The sequence below is a fragment of the Lissotriton helveticus genome, chromosome 6, assembly GCF_964261635.1.
Source record: "Lissotriton helveticus chromosome 6, aLisHel1.1, whole genome shotgun sequence".
Taxonomy (NCBI): Eukaryota; Metazoa; Chordata; class Amphibia; order Caudata; family Salamandridae; genus Lissotriton; species Lissotriton helveticus.
In genome coordinates, this window is record NC_136067.1 from 1,652,832,655 (window position 1) to 1,652,851,953 (window position 19,299).

The 19,299-nt window shown below is 48.2% G+C and overlaps 1 protein-coding gene across 3 annotated transcripts in view; it reads right to left on the bottom strand.

The window, feature by feature from the left end:
• The window catches only part of GPCPD1 (glycerophosphocholine phosphodiesterase 1), a 733,645-nt gene that overhangs the window by 70,686 nt on the left and 643,660 nt on the right, over positions 1–19,299 (bottom strand). For all 3 annotated transcript variants that reach the window (XM_078649507.1, XM_078649508.1, XM_078649506.1), the window contains one exon: positions 265–400. In XM_078649507.1, coding sequence (XP_078505633.1) covers positions 265–400 — 136 coding nt within the window. The remainder of the gene's footprint in view (positions 1–264; positions 401–19,299) is intronic.

Here is a 19,299-nt window from a genome sequence, read left to right on the forward strand (position 1 = left end):
TACAGAGCACATGATCACCATTCAGCACACAATAATGACTGAAAATAATGTCAGAGAAATACAAACCATGCCAGTTAAGTAAGTCAAACGCAAACAATAAAACAAAATCATATGATGACTGGATTACTAAATATTTTGCAAAAGTATAAGCCAAAAAGGGTAAGAAAACAGTTGAGCTAGTCATTGACTATATTAGTTGACAAAAAACGCAAATACATATTTTGGCACCACTTCAATTAAAGATTTAAAGATGGCTGTGCTTACCAGAATGTCTTCAAACTGTGCAAAACTCATAGCAATTGGTGTTGTACGGCTTCTAAGGTCCATAAGTTCTGGATAAATCTCAGACTGTCCTTGAGTTAAAAATAGTATGGGGTACTTGTTTTGTTTCAACCGAACCCTGGAAAAGAATATTTATAAATGAGAATAAACAAGAGCGTTTAAGCTCACTCTTTAAACAGTGTTTGCAATAGGAACAATGCAATCCAGTCTTTGCTAAGGATTGGTCGGTTTTATTTTCCAATTTGGCCCAATAATCCAAGGTTTTTGCTAAGATTCTGTACAAATGTGGTCAGTGCATACATTCTAACATCAGCCACGGCCAAGTTACAATGGTTTCCAATGACTTTCAGGGTAGACTTTAAGAAATGCCCAATGCAGGTCCTGAAGGGCCAAAAACCAAATCATATTGTTAGGATTTTCCACACTGAAAAAATGTAGGTACAATACACATAAATACAACTCTGTTACAAAGTCAGTGATTAACAGCCTGGACTACAGGTGACCACTCAATCTTGACCATTAACACCTTTGAGACAAAATGCTGCAACACCTAAAAGGATCAGAACGGATTACTGTGAGAAAGTGCCATCTTTCTTGCATGGTATGCCCCCACTTTTTGCTGAATTGCTGATGTGCTTTGACTTAGTGTGCCCTGGGCTCCTGCAAATCAGGTGCCCAGGGCCTGTGTTCCTTCCCTAAAAACTGTGTGAAACTAAAACCCAATTGGCATCTCTGGCCACATGTCAGCCCCTGGTAAATGGTACCCTAGGTACCCAGGGCATTGTGACCAGAGAAGACCACTAAGGGCTGCAGCACTTATAGTGCCACCTTTCCCTTACAGCCCCTGTACCCTGACTGACACTGACACACACACACACACACACACACACACACACACACACACACACACACCCTTTTGCAGGTTGAGTGTCCTGGTACAGAACTAAACAAAGAGTCGACATGGCACACATCCCTGTGTGCCATGCCCACAAACCCACTGCCCTGGCATACATCAGCCACCCCTCTAGCTGGGTGCCCTATGCCAGTGGTGTGGGCACAGGTGCATGAGCCCTGTGCCCCTACAGTACCCAGGGCCATTCCTGGGCACTGTAAGTGCAGTGATGCCATTAAGAGTATACGGTGCTGGGAGGTTGTCATTACGAACTCCACAGCACAATAATGGCTACATTGAAGACTGACAAGTTTGATATCAAACTTCTCAGCACATTAAACCCACGCTGATGCCAGAGTGGGATTTAATGTAAAATGCACTACAGAGGGCATCTTAGAGATGCCCCCTGAAACCTAACCTACAATCCACGTCTTGTCGGAGAGGCTGCCTAGACTGCCACACAGCAGACATGTTGCTGGGCCCCTTGGTGGAGAGCCCCCACTCTCCTGGGACTGCAAAAATGCACATCCTGGGCGAGGTGCTAGGTCTCCTCCCCCAGGATGTGCAGGGGGAAGCTTCAAAGGCAATGCACCTTTGTGAGCTTCTCCAACCCACTTGCTGTACGCAGCAACTGGCCCCCACCGGTTCTGAACCCCACTCTGGCGGGAAGACTGGCGAAAAACCCTAGGCGAGGAAAGGGTGTGCCAGGCTGTGCCAACTCCACCCCTCAGGTGGGAGAGGCGAAGTGAAGCACAACTCCGGGCTCCAGGCATCTTGAGGATGGGGAGCCCTGCCCAATCAGAGATAGGCTCCTGCCCCCTCCCACAGGAGAGGAGCAGGATAGGGGGTGTACTCACCCCAGGACAGGGACCTATTGGTGCCGGCCCTTCCCCTACTTGTAACGCCCCTAAATCTAGTATTTGGGGGCACCCTGAACCTTCCTTCCTCAGATCCGGATTTTGAAACAAGAAAGAAGACCAAGAAGAAGACCTGCCGTGCAACTGCTAACAAGAGGACGACACCAACTGACTTGGCCCCAGCCCTACAGGCCTGTAGATCCTTGAACCTGCTCCTGCTAAATCCCGGCATCTCCTGCGGACAGCAACCTCGAGAACCCAGGAGGACCTGCCTGCCTTGACCCGCTTAGAGACTGGGAGACTGTTTGAGCAGTGGTTCTGCTCAAACAGCAATACCCCTGGTGCCAGCCAGAAATCGCAAATCCAGCCCACCCTGCACCCGCCGAGCCCGGACTGTGCCCGAGTGGACAAAGACCCTGAGGACATCCCCCCGGCGATTCTGACCTGGAATCCAGTGCCCAAGGACCCTCCTCGACGACCCCGATGACCCCTGCAGCCTCAGAACTAGGGACCCCTCCAACCACGACCAGCATAGGTTAAGATTTCCCGACGTCAAAAGACACCCCTGCACACAGCGCCCCACGGCCCCCTGTGCCCTACTCCGGGGTGCCTACCTAACCTCCAAGATCTCAACTCACCCCTCGAAGTGTTGGTCGCTCCTGAAGATCCTCTGTCCCGGAGCCTGAAGCCTTTGTCCACTTTCCAAGATCTTCATTGAATAACATTGAGCGCCCAACGGCTCAAAAGCACCCAGCACCCAGCCGCCCGAGTGCCCCTGGCAGTGCAACTTTTGTCCTAACCTACTTCTCCATTTGCCCTGAGCAAGTGACCAGGAGCCCAGCTCCCACAGCCGCGTGGCCTGCTTGTCAGCAGCCACCAACCGAAGTGTTGAGTTTTGGAACTTTAAAATATTCATCTAAAATCAGCCGAACAACAAATTCCGATTTACTCACTCACCTGGTATCAGGAGAGACCTCAGTGCTGCATCTTTTAGCCCAGTACTGACCCTGAAAAGTAATTTCAACCATACTTGCCAGTAACTTGAATTTCCTTCCATAGGATATCATTGCCTGCTTTTTGCTGAAAAAGTTTCTAAGTGTCGGTTTTTGAAACGTACAAATAAATCGTGCCAACGATAAAAACGTAATTACTTGCCTGTTTTAGATATATGTCCCAGTGCTGAACCTAGGAGCCCAGCACTGGATTACAAAAGTAACGCGAACATACTTTACCTGCAAACTGAATTTCCTTCCATAGGATAACATTTGTAATTTCACCTAAAAAAGTTTCAGTGTCAACTTTTAAAATACAATAATATTCCTTAATAATCACTACTGTAACCAAAACGCTTTTACTTAACTGTTTACAGTGCATGTCCCAGGACTGAATCTAGGATCCAGTCCTGTGGTTAGAAAAGTAATCTACAAAGTAACTAATTGCATTTAACTAGAAATTCCCATTGAGCTCAATGTTGCATTGTGTTTGAAATTGTGTTGCCTCTTGCAACAACTGTACCTATTGTAATCAAAAAGTGTTATGCCTATTTGAAAAGTATTTAACTACAGTACTTCATTCTGAGAAAGTATATTTTGATAACTTGTTGGTTCTAAAATAAAACAACTATATCTTTTGATACAAAGCAATTGACCTAGAGTTCAGTTCTTGAGTGTGTGAGACCATTTGCTGAGTGTGTACAACAAATGCTTTACACTGTCCTCTGATACTGCCTTACTGCTCGACCAAGCTACCGCTCTGCCAAACCTCTGGGGACTGTGGTCTCCGTACACACTGTACCTTACTTTGGTCCAGTATATACACAGAGTCACTTTCTTACAATTACAGATAATCAAGCAGGGACACAAAAGAAATGGTCCAACAAAAAAAGCTTGGATTCCCACAAAATCATCAACAATCAAAAACATTCTTCAGAAATTTGTAGAGTGCATTGCTCCAATTTGCCCAGCCCATAGTGCGCTGAGGGCATGGGTGAATTTACTATTTTGGGTGTGTGGTGTAGTTCATTGGAGCAAAAGTTTAATGTCATTGATTTTGATAATGTTTTGTAATGCTTACATGACAGCTATAATAGATAGTGGCTAGTAAGGTATTAACAAACAAGTTACTCACCTTCGGTAACAATATATCTGTTAGCGATATATTAGTTATAGATTCCTTACCTTAGAATTACCCCCAGGCGTAAGACTCGATCCGGAGAACATTTTTCGTAGCAGTAACCCTGCGCGTCGATACGTGTCGTTGGTAGACTCCTTGTTAGTCGTCGGAGTCGTGGTCGCCGAAATGACATTGCGGTATCTACTTAGACCCCGCCCTCGCACGCTGACATCACTTCTTTACACAACATTCCATGCCAGAAGCGCAGAGCCATGCAAGACACGGACCACAGGTGCACAAAACTAAGGCCCTGAAAGGAAGCCCTTAACCCTAGAAGTCAGTTTGCCGAATGGGGAGGATGGGTTGGGTGGTAAGGAATCTATAACTAAAATGTCTCTTACAGATATATAGTTACCGAAGGTAAGTAACTTGCTCATCTGAAAGAGACTATTAGTTATAGATTCCTTACCTTAGAATAGATACCTCAGAAATACCAAGCCCATAGGTCGGTCTGCAAACTAAGTTCACACCAGGAAGTCCTGGAGAACTCAGCGGCCAAAGAAGCCGTCTTGAGAATCCAGACAGTAGCATTTAGTAAAAGTGTGCAGTGATGCCCACATTGCTGCCTGGCAGATATCATTAAGTGGGACTCCAAGTCCCAAGGCAGAAGTGGCTGCCCTCGCCCTGGTGGAATGCAAATGCAAAAAACAACCCATCTAGAGATGGTCCGTTTCGGCACAGCCCAACATTTTTTTGGTGCCCACATAACCAACAAAGAGTTGGTCATCCACCTGGAATGGTCTTGTGCGATCCACATAAAAAGATAGCACACGTTTTGGATCCAGACGGTGGAGCCTCTCCCTCTTTTGCAAGGATGTGGAGGCGGAAAGAAGGTAGGCAAAGTGATGGTTTGACTAGTGTGGAAAGAAGTAACCACTTTGGGAAGAAAAGAAGGTCTGGTTCTTAGGACAACCTTGTCCGGATGAACAGCAAGAAAAGGAGGCTTAGAAGACAGGGCCTGAAGCTCACTCACCCTGCGAGCATAGGTGATGGCCACTCGAAAAGCAGTCTTTAAAGGTAAAAGTCTGATAGGACAGTTATGTAGCGGCTCAAAAGGAGCGCACATAAATTACGTCAGAACCAAGTTCAAGTCCCACTGAGGCATTACGATAGGAATAGGAGGAAAGAGAAGAGTAATGCCCTTTAGAAATCTATTTACAATAGGGGACTTGAAAAGAGAAGGCTGATGAGGCAGCCGAAGAAAGGTTGAGATGGTGTAGAGATAGTCCTTAAGTGTGCCCTGAGCAGAGCCCTGCTGGGCCAAAAAAAGGAGGAACAAAAGAACCTCAGAAAGAGGGGGCAGAGAGGGGATCCACAGCCTTTGCCGTGCACCATGCTACAAATTTGTTTTATCTACAGGCGTATGCCGTCTTAGTGGAGGGATGCCTGGCTGCCAAGATAACATTACAGACTTCAGGAGGAAGGTCAAAGGCTGTCAACTGTCGCCGCTCAATCTCCACACAAGGAGTTGGAGGCTGGACTAGTTCGGGTGGAAGACCGTCCCCCTCTGATCTCCAACTCTCCCTTGTGGCAGTCCCATCCCAGAAGCGATGCATTGGTCACTACTGTCAAATCTGGTTGGGGAAGGGAGAGGGATCTGCCGTTGACCCAATCCTGGTTTGTTGGCCACCACTGCAATTGGCTTGTAGTGCCATCTGAGATCTGGATAATTTGAAAGATTCCCCATATACTGTGCCCACTGGAACTTCAGGGCCCACTGCAGAGCCCGCATAAGCCACCTGGCATGATCCACCAGCAGCATGCAAGAGGCCATGAGGTCCAGCAGCCGCAGGGTCAATCTGACTGAAACCGGGGACAGAGGTTTAAAGATCGGAATCATGTCCCAGACATGCTGCCCAGGAGGATAAGACCGAAACTGCGTCGTGTCCAGAACTGCTCCGATGAAGAGGAGTGTCTGAGAGGGAGTCAGGTGTGACTTTGGCATGTTGATAGAGAACCCCAGAAAATGCCGGAGTCTGCTGTAGTCCAGAGGTGGGAGACGTCAGCCTAAGGCGAGCCTGCCTTCAAGAGACAGTTGTCGAGATAGGGGAAGACTGGAACCCTTGATCTGCGTAGATGAGCAGCGACCACCACCATCCCTTTCGTGAACACACGAGGGGCGCTGGGTAGGCGAAAGGGGAGCATGGTAAACAAAGTGCTCGTACCCTACCATGAACCGTAGGTAACGCCTGTGGGCTGGCAGGACGGAAATGTGGAAATAGGCATTCTGCAAGTCCAACGGTACCATTCAGTCTCCAGGGTCGAGGGCAGACAGAACCTGAGCCAACGTCAACATCATGAACTTCTCCTTCCGGAGAAAGTGCTTGACGTCCCTGAGGTCTAAGATAGGATGCAGGCCTTTGTCCTCCTTGGGTACCAGAAATTAGTGGGAGTAGCAACCACAACCTACTTCTGGCACAGGGACTTGCTCGATAGCTCCCTTGGCCAAGTGAGCTGTAACTTCCTGGCAGAGAAGGGCCAAGTGATCCTACGATATGTGATGGAATTGAGGTGGCAAGGATGGAGGGGTAGTCTTGAAGGGGAGGGAGTAGCCCCTTCAGACTATCTGCAAAACCAACCTGTCCGACGTGATGTTTTGTCAGTGGGGGAGGTGATGGCGAATCCTCTCACCCACTGGCAATTGGTGGCCCTGGAGGGCAGGACTAGGAGGGTTTGGAGGCTGCTGCAGACGGGGCACTGGTGGACTGGCCCGCCTGCTAGCGCCCTTACCCACAATGCTGGGTCCAACGTCCCCGGCCATGCGGAGGCTGGGCGGCTTGAGCCTGCCTGGGGCTCTGGGTGAACATGGTGGGGCACCCCTACCGTAGCCACGAAAGGGGTGAAAGGCAGATTGTATGGGACAAGAAGTTACTGCGAGGTCCAAAGACCTGGCTGTAGCCTTGGAGTCCTTGAAGCGCTCAAGTGCGTTGTCCGCCTTGTCGCCAAACAGTTGACTGCCATCTAAGGGCATGTCCAAAGATGTAGATTGGACATCCTCCGAGAAGCCAGAGGTTCTCACCCAGGGGTAGCGCCGAAGGGGTACTGACGTGGAAATCGCCCTACCTAGCATGTTGGTGGTGTAGATCCCTTATCTGATGGTGAACTTTGCTGCGTCTCGACTCTCAGCAACGGCACGGGTGAGCACGGCCTGGGCCTCCTCTGTGCACTGTGGCAGCACTTATGCAGCTGTGTCCCACACAGAGTGTGCGTACCGGCCCGAGAAACATGCGGTGTTCACCGACCACAGTCCTAACCTGGTGGAAGAAAACATCTTCCCAAGATAATCCAGCTTCTTGGATTCCCTATCTTGCGGAGCTGTAGGGAACGCGCTTCCTTTAGATGATGAGGCTTGGATTAGCAAGCTCTCAGGGGTAGGGTGTTGGGAGAGGAAAAGTGGGTCGCCCGGGCAATGTTCCTATCCACAGGAGCCCCTGTGTTGGGCTTGGACCACAAGACCAAATGGACATCTGTGAGGCATCATTAAAATGCAGCAAGGGCTCCATAAATGCTGGTGCTGGCTGAAGCACCTCAGTCAGGAGGTTAGTCCTGACAGCCACCATAGAAAGCTCGAGGCTCGAAGCTCAAGGCCTCGGCTGCCCTGTGCAACACCACAGCATATGAGGCTCCCTCCTCCGTAGCCCCGGTAGGGGGAGACAGCATACCAAGGTCTGGGGAGGTATCCAGACCACTGCCATCACCCAACTCCTCTGTCTAGGCCGGCTCCTGGAGCTGGTCTGTTAAAGGGTCACCTGACCCCTTCCAGTCTTCCACATCTGCCTCTGGCTGCCAGTCAGGGCGATAAGGAACGCCAGGGAAGAACACTGGTACAAAAGTACCCTCTGGCACCGGTGTCAGTCGACGTCGGTCTGGCTCAGTGTTCAAATCAGGGTGGAGGCTGGGGTCGACCCGGGCTGAGGACACAACCAGCATCGAAGGTGTCTGAGTCGTCGTCAGTCAAACCGGCCTTGGAGGGGGAAGGACCTGTGAGTTCGACTGGCGCAGATACGGATCCAGGCCTGGATCAATGGGGGGCCTGCAGCGCCGGAGCCGCCGGCAGTGGAGGCCTAGGACCCCAGCCGAGTCTGCGGGGCCCGAAGGCACGCCGGCATAGTCGGGCTGCCCAAACATGGAGTGGAGTGCTTCGTTGAACGTACGAAGTTGGGCAGGGGTTACTCCAGCTCCTGGAAAGGGCAGGTAGCGCAAAGCCATCCCAGAAGGCTCTGATGGCAGAGCGACGACCCTCCGCATCCTGCGTCGGCCGACGGACGGAGTATAGGTGAAGAGCAACAATGCTTTTTTTACTTCTTCTTGTGCTTCGACTTACCCAAGGAGTGCGAACACTTCGATGACGAGTTGTGGTGGTGGCGCTGCGACTGGTCTCGTGACCTTTCTCTCGACCGGGACTTCGATCGGCACGGAGCCAACTGCGGGGCCTCCAAAAGCTTAGCGGACCGCTCCCGCAAAGACTTTGGGGCCATGGCCCAGCAGTCGGAGCACGACTTAGGGTCGTATACGTGTTCCAGGCACCAAAGGCACACGAGGTGCGGATCTGTGACGGGCATCAGCTTCTGACAGGAGTCACAATGCTTGAAGCCCAGATGATGGGACATCCCTTGCGCAACAGGAGTCGGTTAAGACTCGAAAATTTGTCAACAAAAAAATCGAACAAGTTTAGTCAAAAATTGACTAAGGGGCAAGCTTCTCTCCAGATCTGCGCTGGCTGGCGCAGAAAAATAAAGAACTGACGCCAGCGCGCTGAGTCGGCGTCTAAGTAGATACCGCGACGTCATCCTGGCACCCACGACACCGACGATGGAAGCGGAGTCGACCAACGCCACCCATCGACACGCAGGGGTACTGCTAAGAAAAAATTTCTCTGGTTCGAGTCTGACGCTTGGGGTAATTCCAAGGTAAGGAATCTATAACTAATAATCTCTTTCAGATATGTAAGGATAATGTTACTTAACCAGTAAGCATCTGTTCTTGGCATGTACAGCTGGAGATTGACATACTTTGCAAACTCCTGCCATCTAGTGTTGGGTCCAGATATTTGCAAGTTGTTTTTTTTCAAAGAAGTCTTTCCAGTCACGAGGTAAGGTGACTCATACTTTCGGTGAAAGTGCGCAGGGGCATCAACTCCATTGTTAGATTGTTTTCCAGCAGAAGGTAGAATTATTATTATTATTATTATAATTACATTTATTGAGCGCACAGCTACCCTAAGGTTTCCCGGCGCTAAAGATAAACAGAGTGAGTGAGTTGAGGGGGAGTGGGATACAGAATTAAGTGTTAAAAAGCCAGGTCTTTATTCCCTTGCGGAATATCAGGTAACATGTTTCAGATCGCAGGGACTGGGGCATAGAGTTCCATAGAGAGGGTGCCAATAGAGCAAACGAGCGGCCGCCCATTTTAGCTCTGTTGACCCGCGGGGTCGTAAACTTGTTTTGTGTAGAGGATCTCAGTGTACGGGACGGAACATACTGCTGGACTAAGGAAGATAAATATTTAGGAGCTTTACCCATTTTAATATGGTGCATTATGCAGAGCGCTTTAAACTTTACTCGGCTCTCAATGCGTAACCAATGCAGCTCGCGCAGATGGATAGAGGCCGATGACCTGGCAGGCAAGTTACAAAGAAGGCGGACTGCCAAATTCTGGACCACCTGAAGTTTCTTTGTTACCTCTTTACAAGCACCCAGAAGCAGAATGTTCCCGTAGTCCAAGCGTGAGGTGACAAGGGCCTGGACTACTATCCTCAGGGTATCAGCTGGAAGCATCCACCTGATTTTTCTCAGCCACCTTAAGATGGTAGTGCAGGTGGCAGAGACTTTTACCACGTGTTGCTTAAAAGACAGCTGGTTGTCAAAAATGACCCCGAGGTTGCGAACTGAGGCTGAAGGGGTAGGAGTGGGACCCATCTGATGAGGCCAATGTTGAGGGCCCCAAAGCGAAGTGAGAGGGCCGAATAGAAGTAACTCAGTTTTATCGCCATTCAATTTTAATTTATGGCTGTGCATCCAGTTGGCAATTTGCTCCAGCCCGGACTGTAAGGAGGACGTAGGGAGATGTTTATTGGTGGATAGCGAATAGACGATTTGTGTATCGTCTGCGTAAGAATAGATTGTGAGGCCTGCTTGTTCTGCCAGAAAAGCAAGAGGTCTCACATAGAGATTGAAAAAAAGAGGGCTGAGAATAGACCCCTGGGGCACACCGTGAGGGGAGGAAAAGATGGAGGAGACAGACGAGGAAGAAAAGACTTGAAAAGTACGATTAGAAAGAAAACTAGCAATCCAGGCCAGGGCGGCACCATCAATACCCACAGATTTCAAGGTGGACAGCAGGATGGAGTGGGAGACGGTGTCAAACGCGGCACTCAAATCTAGCAGAATGAGTGCCACAGTCTCCCCGCAGTCCACTTGTCTTCTGATAGTCTCAGACACACCAAGTAAAGTGGTCTCGGTAGAGAAGCCAGCCCTGAACCCAGATTGAGAGAAGTGTAAAAGATTAGAAGATTCAACATAGGAGGTGAGAAGAGAATTAACGTGTTTCTCCAGAATCTTAGAGTAACAAGGAAGAAGAGAAATGGGACGAAAGTTGGCAGGGTTATTAGGGTCCGCGTTGGCCTTTTTTATCAGTGGGACCACCATCGCATGCTTCCATTCGTTGGGGACCGTAGCTTCAATCAAAGAAGCATTTAGAAGGTTCAGAATAATTTGGAGTGTGGTTGGAGCCATAGTACGCAGTATTTGTGGAGGCATGGGGTCCAGGGGAGAGCCAGATTTAATTTCTTTAAGGTAGTTTTGTAAAAGTGAAAGCGAAATCGGCTCCCAAGAGTGAAGAAAAGGGGCCATGGGAGTTGGATCAAGTGTATCGCTAGGACCAAAATTGGGTAAATAGGACACGGAAGTGGAAGAAGCAGTAGAAGTAGCATTGAAAATAGCGTAGATTTTATCTATTTTCTCCAGGAAAAATGTTGCCAGGGCATTACATTGGATTAAGTCCAGACAGGGATCTTTAGGCGCAGAGGACATGCCTGAAAGGTCTTTTACCACCTTAAACAAGGCCTTTGGTCGATTTTGGGCATTGAGTATGGTCATGTTGGCATGATTAGCTCTGGCAGTATCACAAGCAGAATGGTAAGACCGCAAGGCGTCCTTGTATCTTGTTTTGTTAGTCGTGCAATAATTGGAGCGCCAAATGCGGTCCAATTTTTTGCAACAGGATTTTTCCAAGCGAAGTGAGTCATTAAACCAAGGGGCCGGAGGGTGATGAATCTGAGATTTATTTCTCTCAGTAGGAAGGCAGGAATCTAGGGCCGATGTCAACCAAGAGCTGACGATGGACACTTCCTTCGTAGTGATAATGGGGCACGTAGGTTTGGAAATGTCAAGGCAGATGTTCAACTTATCCTTGTCTAGTCGTTTCCAATTCCTACTAGCCTTATGAGGGTCTAAACTCGTGGAAGAGCAGTAAGTGGGAATCCTAATTGAAAAAACAATAATAAAATGATCAGACCAGATAACAGGAGAAGAGGAGTGGTAAATAATACACTTGAGATTTGAAATAAGGGGATCTAATAAATTACCTGCTTTATGGGTAGGGCCTGAATTAAGTAAGTGAAGGTCCAAGGCAGCTAAATCCAATAATAGGCGTGTACTTATGGGGCAAGAAACTTGATTAAAATGGATATTTAAATCTCCCACTATAAGGAGATTAGTGGATTGTACAATCAGAGGGGCAATAAGCTCAGGAAGAGCAGAGGCCCATGCAGAGGCTGACCCAGGGGGACGGTAAATAAGGATTCCTGTCAGAGTGAAAGAAGGAGAGAGAAGAAGTTTAAAGATACCTGCTTCGCAACCCGGAAAATCAAGGTCTTCCCATGAACAGGAAAAATCTCTTTTAAAAATAACAGCAATCCCTCCACCTTCCTTGAGAGCACGGTTTCTCCCCACAAAGGTGTAGTTGTTGGGGAGGGCCATGGCGATGTCAGGGCCGGAGCTCTCGTTAAGCCATGTTTCTGTAACAAACATGGCAGCCGGGCTAGATGACTCAAGGAGGTCAAAGATATCTCTCCTGTGTTTAGGGAGAGATCGGCAATTGATGCTAAGGAAGTTCAACTCAAGGCATTTCGACTTAGAAAAGGAAGCCTGATGTAAAATAGGCGGAGTGTCCCAAAAAGTGGATGAGGAAGAATCTGTGACCGAGGTAACAGAGTCTAATGTAAGAGCACATTTGGGACATTTTAACGGTGCATCTTGACAATTCAGGCTAGGGGCAAAAGTGCAGGGGGGTGGCTGTAGGCTCAGTAAGGCTGAGCGCGAATAACTAATGTATTCGGGAGCAGAACGAGTGGCCCCTGGTCCCGGCCTGGCGCGGACGGGCGCAGACGGGCAGGACTTTGGCGCGAAGTCGGCGCTCCCGCTGCGCTCGTCCGCTGCGCTTCCGGTACAGATGAACCATTTAAGCTTGTGGGGCGGGAGGGGCAGAGCACTAGACCGCTCGCCGCCTCCTCGCCTCACACAAGATGGCGCCCAAAGTAGTTCAACCCAACCAGACCTTGATCGTCTGTGGTGGGGGCTACAGCGCTTCAGGAGGAGTCAGGGGATACCCAAAATGTAAGCGCCGAGTGCGCAAAGACAGTAAAATAGTTTTTTAAAATTGTGAGCAAAAGTAAAGCATAAACAACATTAAATGCAATTTGTGGCAATTTTTAAAATTATGAGCATCAGAGCGCAGGAGCGCGAACAACAGAGATTCCACACGCAGGGTCCCGGCTTTCCGCCTCAGGACTTACTCACTCAGCTGTCAATCGCCGAGTGAGCAGAACGCCGGTGGTTTTAAGCTTGTGGGGCGGGAGGGGCAGAGCACTAGACCGCTCGCCGCCTCCTCGCCTCACACAAGATGGCGCCCAAAGTAGTTCAACCCAACCAGACCTTCATCGTCTGTGGTGGGGGCTACAGCGCTTCAGGAGGAGTCAGGGGATACCCAAAATGTAAGCGCCGAGTGCGCAAAGACAGTAAAATAGTTTTTTAAAATTGTGAGCGAAAGTAAAGCATAAACAACATTAAATGCAATTTGTGGCAATTTTTAAAATTATGAGCATCAGAGCGCAGGAGCGCGAACAACAGAGATTCCACACGCAGGGTCCCGGCTTTCCGCCTCAGGACTTACTCACTCAGCTGTCAATCGCCGAGTGAGTAAGTCCTGAATGGAGTTAGTAAAGGTAGAATAGAGATGTCCATGCGTATGTAAATCAAATCAAAGTAGCTTTATTCGATTTCAATTATAGAAAATCACAAAAGCACAAATAAATTTTTTTTTTTTTAAATTACAGGTCCATAATCATCAAAAAGCTGTAAAATTAATTTGGAACAAGGCAATGTGGAATTAGGATTGTATGTTAAAAAGGGAAAAAATACGGTAAAAATAGAATAAAATTCGGGGGCGTGGTTTGGACGGCAGTGCGAATGGCCGCCTAACCTCGAGCTCCGCAACTCAGGAGAGCGACTGCTTCGGTTCCCAGCTGACTCACCTTCCATTTCAGTGGGAGAAACGACGGACCCGATGCCTCGCAGAGCCCTCCGGTGCCCTGACCGCCGACATTAATACACCCCACGAGGACTTTTGCTGCTTTTTGGAGCGCCCACGCGCCGACATCGGTGCCCTTCAAAATGGCGGCGCCCCGTCACATCGGCGGTGCCTGACCAACACCTCGGGCTCCATTACCCGACCACAACAGGTCGAATCCTCCTACACCGGGGATGCTAACACCAAGGATGGAATCCCTCATATGCCAGTAAGAGGCGATCACATCAGCGCAAACCTGACATTTCAATACTGTTCCCCGCCCGTCTCTAAGATGGCGGCCATCCTCAGAAAACGATCCACCCTCAAAAGCCACTAACCATCTGTTTGGGGAAGCGGTTCTCCGCTAATATCAGGGAGAAGACCCCCTGCCTGCGTTTGGTGTGGCTTCCATAGATCTTTGAGGACCACGAATTTAAAGCATACCGGTAGGGGGTCCAGTACCTTACTCTGCCCCTGTTTCAAGTTACCTCACCCAAATCCCTGTTCCCAACAGCAACACTACAGCACTGCAACACCTGCAGACACAGAGTCAATCAGTTTGCCTGCCACCCAGTTTGCCTGCACCACTATCAAGCTGACAAGCCTTGGACCAGGGACAGCCCACCTACAATCACAGAGCCAACCAACTTGCCAACACTAAGGAATTCACCTGCTTATTCGTGCCCACCTGTCTACCTGGTTCTGAACAGGACCTCCTTGTGGGTCATTGCGGATCTCCCTGTGATCTCAACTGCCTAACTCACCCCCTGGTATTAGCCTTCATTACTTGCCACGCGACTGCAGCCTGTACCTACCTCCCTGACTCAGCCCGGCGACGACTCCCAGACGGGGTAATCTAAAGGTTCTTCTCAGTCCTCACTTTCAAAATGGCGGGCAGAGACGATAAGAACAATCCAAAAAAGGTGAAACCTGAACCACAGCTTTCCGATTCCCCCATTAAAAGCAAAGCTGACATGGCGGCCACAATGGAAATGATATTGAAAAAACTGGGAGACCTTACCGAAATTTCCAAATCTACCAAAGCGAACACAGACTCTATGCAGCTAGAGTTAACAGCTATTAGAGCTGATATGAATGACCTAAAATCAGGCCTGGGAACAGCAGAGCAACGCATCAGCGATGTAGAGGATCTCTCACGCCAGTCTGCCACTAGAATACAACGCCTTGTTTCCACCACTGATTTCCTCAGACGCCAAAATGCTGAGTTGGAAGACCGAAACAGGCGGGGGAACGTCAGAATTTTCGGAATACCGGAAAATGCGGAGAAAGATGCGGATTCTTGCGTGGCTTTCCTGGAAGCATGGATCCCCATGATCACCAAAATTGTATTCCCGCACGGTCTGGAGCTAGACCGGGCGCACAGACTCCCCACTTTCACTACCAACCGCGAGAGAGGTCACAGACCAATGATCTGCAAGCCACTGAGATACCAGCATGTCGAAATGATTCTACAACACGCAAGAAAGAACCACTCTATCATGTGGGAAGGCCACAAGATCGTCTTTACGCAAGACTATTCCAAAGACACTGTGGAAGTTCGCAAGGGGTTCCTCGAACTCCGCACCATACTCAGATCCAAAAATATTACTTGCTCCTTTGCAGGACCCGCCAAATTCAAAGTCATCTTAAACGGCCACCCGAAGTTCTTCACTGACCCGAGGGATTTGAAAGACTACCTGAAGAATGGCCCACCTCAAGAAATGGACCAGTCCAATGCCTCATCCAATAAAAGGAAAAACACGTGACTATGCTATACCATCGAAGACCAGGTTATGCGTCACTTAGGCCTCTCCAGGCCGCACCACTGTGCATTTAATGCTAAGTCGCTTATGCTCTCCTCTGGTCTCTATTGTTGCTAGCCGACCACACACATTACCAAGTATATGTCATATTATACGTTAGCGTTCCAATTTTGTCATACACATGGTTCGTATTGTCAATGTTGATAGTTGTTCTCCGATTTACAAAGTAGTGATAGCTATAGACAGCTTTTCTTACAGCCTCTCTAATAAGCAACGTAACTACTCGTACCTGATTTCAGCTCACTATTTTACGTCTCTATGCATTTACTTCCTATGAACCTAACTTTGCCATAACTAAGGGATGCTTAATACCAGTATAACGGTTTTAATAGTTTAACGATTTTAGTTGTTTAAGCACAATGTTCAGCTGGACTGATTACCACGCCCGTAGGCGCAACACTACCAGTTGCTCATGGTCTATTATTACATTGATATTGTTACCTACCGAGGGAATTGTACCCGCGGTCACAGTTAAGCTCGACATTTTAACGCATGTTCGTTCTAACATGGGAACACCGAGCGAAGTTTGTTAACTATTAATAACTCCTGTTTTGCCTAGCTGGGTACTGCTGTCGTACTCCTTACGTACGTATTTGGGGGGGAGGAGGGGAGGTTTTACATGGGTAGTGGGGAAAAGAGAGAGCATTCTACAACTATTGCATGTCAGTACTTTAGAGCGTTATATATCACCTTATGTTATTTTTGGTCCCTTTTTATGTCCGATTCCTACAGTTACAGCTTGCGCATGCCAGATTCATCTCTGGCCAGGTCGTCAATTCTGTCCCCTTGTGGTCACAATAACACCCTGACTCTCATAGTGATAACTGTTTCCATACATTGCCCCCCGCCAGAATTAAATTTAGCGATAATCTGGTCTGTCAATGTCTAACACTAAATCCATAACAGATGACCTCAAGATTGTGTCGCTAAATGTTAAGGGACTTAACCACCCTGTAAAAAGAAGGAACGTGATTGATTACATCACCAAAACTAAGGGGGATATTATCCTCCTGCAAGAGTCTAAACTATCGGAAGAGGACACACGATTCCTAAACGTTCACTGGGCCTCCCATATACTGTCGTCCCCAGCGCCACATAAAAAGGGGGGTCTAATCACACTGATATCAAAGAAGGCGAACATAACACTGTTATCACACACTCACGACTCGGAAGGGAGGGTTTTGATGGTCCACCTACGCAGGGAAGAGGACCCCATACATGTAGTGAACTTATACGGCCCCAACGCAGACGACCCCGAGTTCTGGGACTCAGTCTCTCGCTCAATGGAACATATCCCTCTAGATGACCTCTTGATTGTGGGTGGCGACTTCAATCTCCCCCTAGACCCCTTATTAGACAGGCAATCCAAAAGCTCATTTCACCCTTCACGCTCACACGAGGCCCTTCTGCGTCTTTGCGAACGTTACTGCCTTAGAGACTCGTGGCGTCTCCAAAACCCTTAGGGAAGGGATTACACCTTTTACTCCATCCCTCACAACTCCTACTCTCGTATTGACTTTATCCTAATATCCTCCACTTTTGCACACCTAATAGAGGAAACCGACATCGCCCCTAAACTAATTTCCGACCACGCCTGTATTCACACCAAACTTGCAGGCTCCCGCTCGACCAGACCACCCAGAAGATGGAGATTCAATGATGAAACTCTAACCAACCTTGAAGACAAACTTATGATCACTAACGCCATTGAAGAGTACTTACTATTAAATAATATCCCTGACACGGACCCAAATACCCTCTGGGACGCACTCAAACCCACGATCCGTGGTGTCATTATCAACATAAGAGCCGAAGCCAACAAAGCGATAAACAAAGAATTGGAGCTACTAGAGGGGGAGATCAGATCATTAGAAGCCTTACACAAAACCAACCCCCAAGACCCAAATCCCCTTGACCAACTCATAAAAAAGAAATACGAGTATAATTCCATCACAAGTAAAAGAGCAGGGGTGTGGATCAACCGCTTCAAAGCCTTAAAACTATGTGAGGGAAACAAAGCCGGGAAACTACTAGCCTCATATCTTAAACATAAACAGAAGCTGGCGACCATTTCCTCAATAAAGGACCCCGCAAATAGAACACACACTAATCAATCCAAGATTCTGGAAACCTTTAAATCTTTTTACGAGGAGCTGTATAGGAACAATAAAATTCTGGACCTAAAAGCTTGCTCGGAATACCTGGAGTCCCTCGACCTCCCCAAACTTCCGGAGACTAACAAAGTACAACTAGGGTCCCCCATCACTGTTACAGAAATATCGACGGCCATCAAATCACTCAAAAACAATAAAGCCCCAGGTCCTGACGGATTCTCGGCATCCTTCTACAAAGCCTTGGACAGTCAACTTTCACCAATACTCCAAACTGTGTTCAACTCTTTTGCCTCTAGCGGGAGTATCTCTCCCTCGATGAGCGAAGCGACAATAATTGTTCTACCCAAGGAAGGGAAGGACCCCCTCCAGACCAAAAACTACCGCCCCATTTCGCTAATTAATATTGACTGCAAGATCTATGCCAAGATCTTAGCTACTAGATTGAACTCCGTGCTACCCAGATTGATAGGTCCGTCACAAGTGGGTTTTTTGAAGAACAGGATGTCGAATGATAACACCAGACTCCTATGTCATGTGCTTGAAAAAGCGAAATCTTGCGAATCACCGATGATTGCAATAACCCTTGATGCTAAGAAAGCATTTGACAAAGTCTCATGGCCCTTTCTTCAACAATGTATGAGCTCATTCAATCTGGGTGACTCATTCATTAAAATGGTGATGGCCTTATACTCCTCCCCCTCTGCCCGCATAGCAATTAATGGGACGCTTTCTAGCCCGTTCCGCCTATTCCAGGGCACCAGACAGGGTTGTCCACTTTCACCGGCTCTATTCCTACTGGCACTTGAACCCCTTCTAACCGACATAAAAAACAACGAGGACATTACAGGTGTAGCCTTCGGAAATACCCGGGTAAAGCTAGCGGCATACGCCGATGACATCTTGATCACCACCGAAAACCCAACTGTATCAATTAAGGGCCTTATGTCCTCAATCAGCAAATACTCTGCGTTGTCCGGTTATAAATTAAACAGGGACAAGTCCGAAGTCAAACCACTTAATGTACACACCACCAAAGACGTCCTTGGTGATTCGGGACTAGCCTGGCAATCAGATACTATAAAGTACTTAGGTATAGAATTCACTGACAACATTAAGCACACTCAAACACAATGAATCGACCACACTAGCGAAAATCAAAAAAATCCTAGATGGCTGGTCACCGCGGTTCATCACATGGTGGGGCCGTTTAGAATCTATAAAGATGATGATTTCCCCTCTGGTCAATTATCTAAGTTCAATGCTTCCCCTTACACTTTCTAACGACTTTCACTCTAAACTAGATAAGATAATCTCCTCCTTCCTCTGGCAGGGAAAAAAAGCCAGAATTAGCATGAAAAAACTACGACTTGATAAAACCTTGGGGGGTGTCAACCTAGCTGACTTTCGACTCTACCAGACGGCCTTCTTGGCAAAGCAAGGTGCGATTTGGCTAACACCGCAAACAGACTACACGCCGGTGTGGCTACATGTAGAAAAAGCTCTATTGGAGGATCTTGACCCGTCCGCCCTCCTCACCATCAAATTACGCTCCAACATCGACTCTGGGATCATATTTAAGAACACAAAAAACT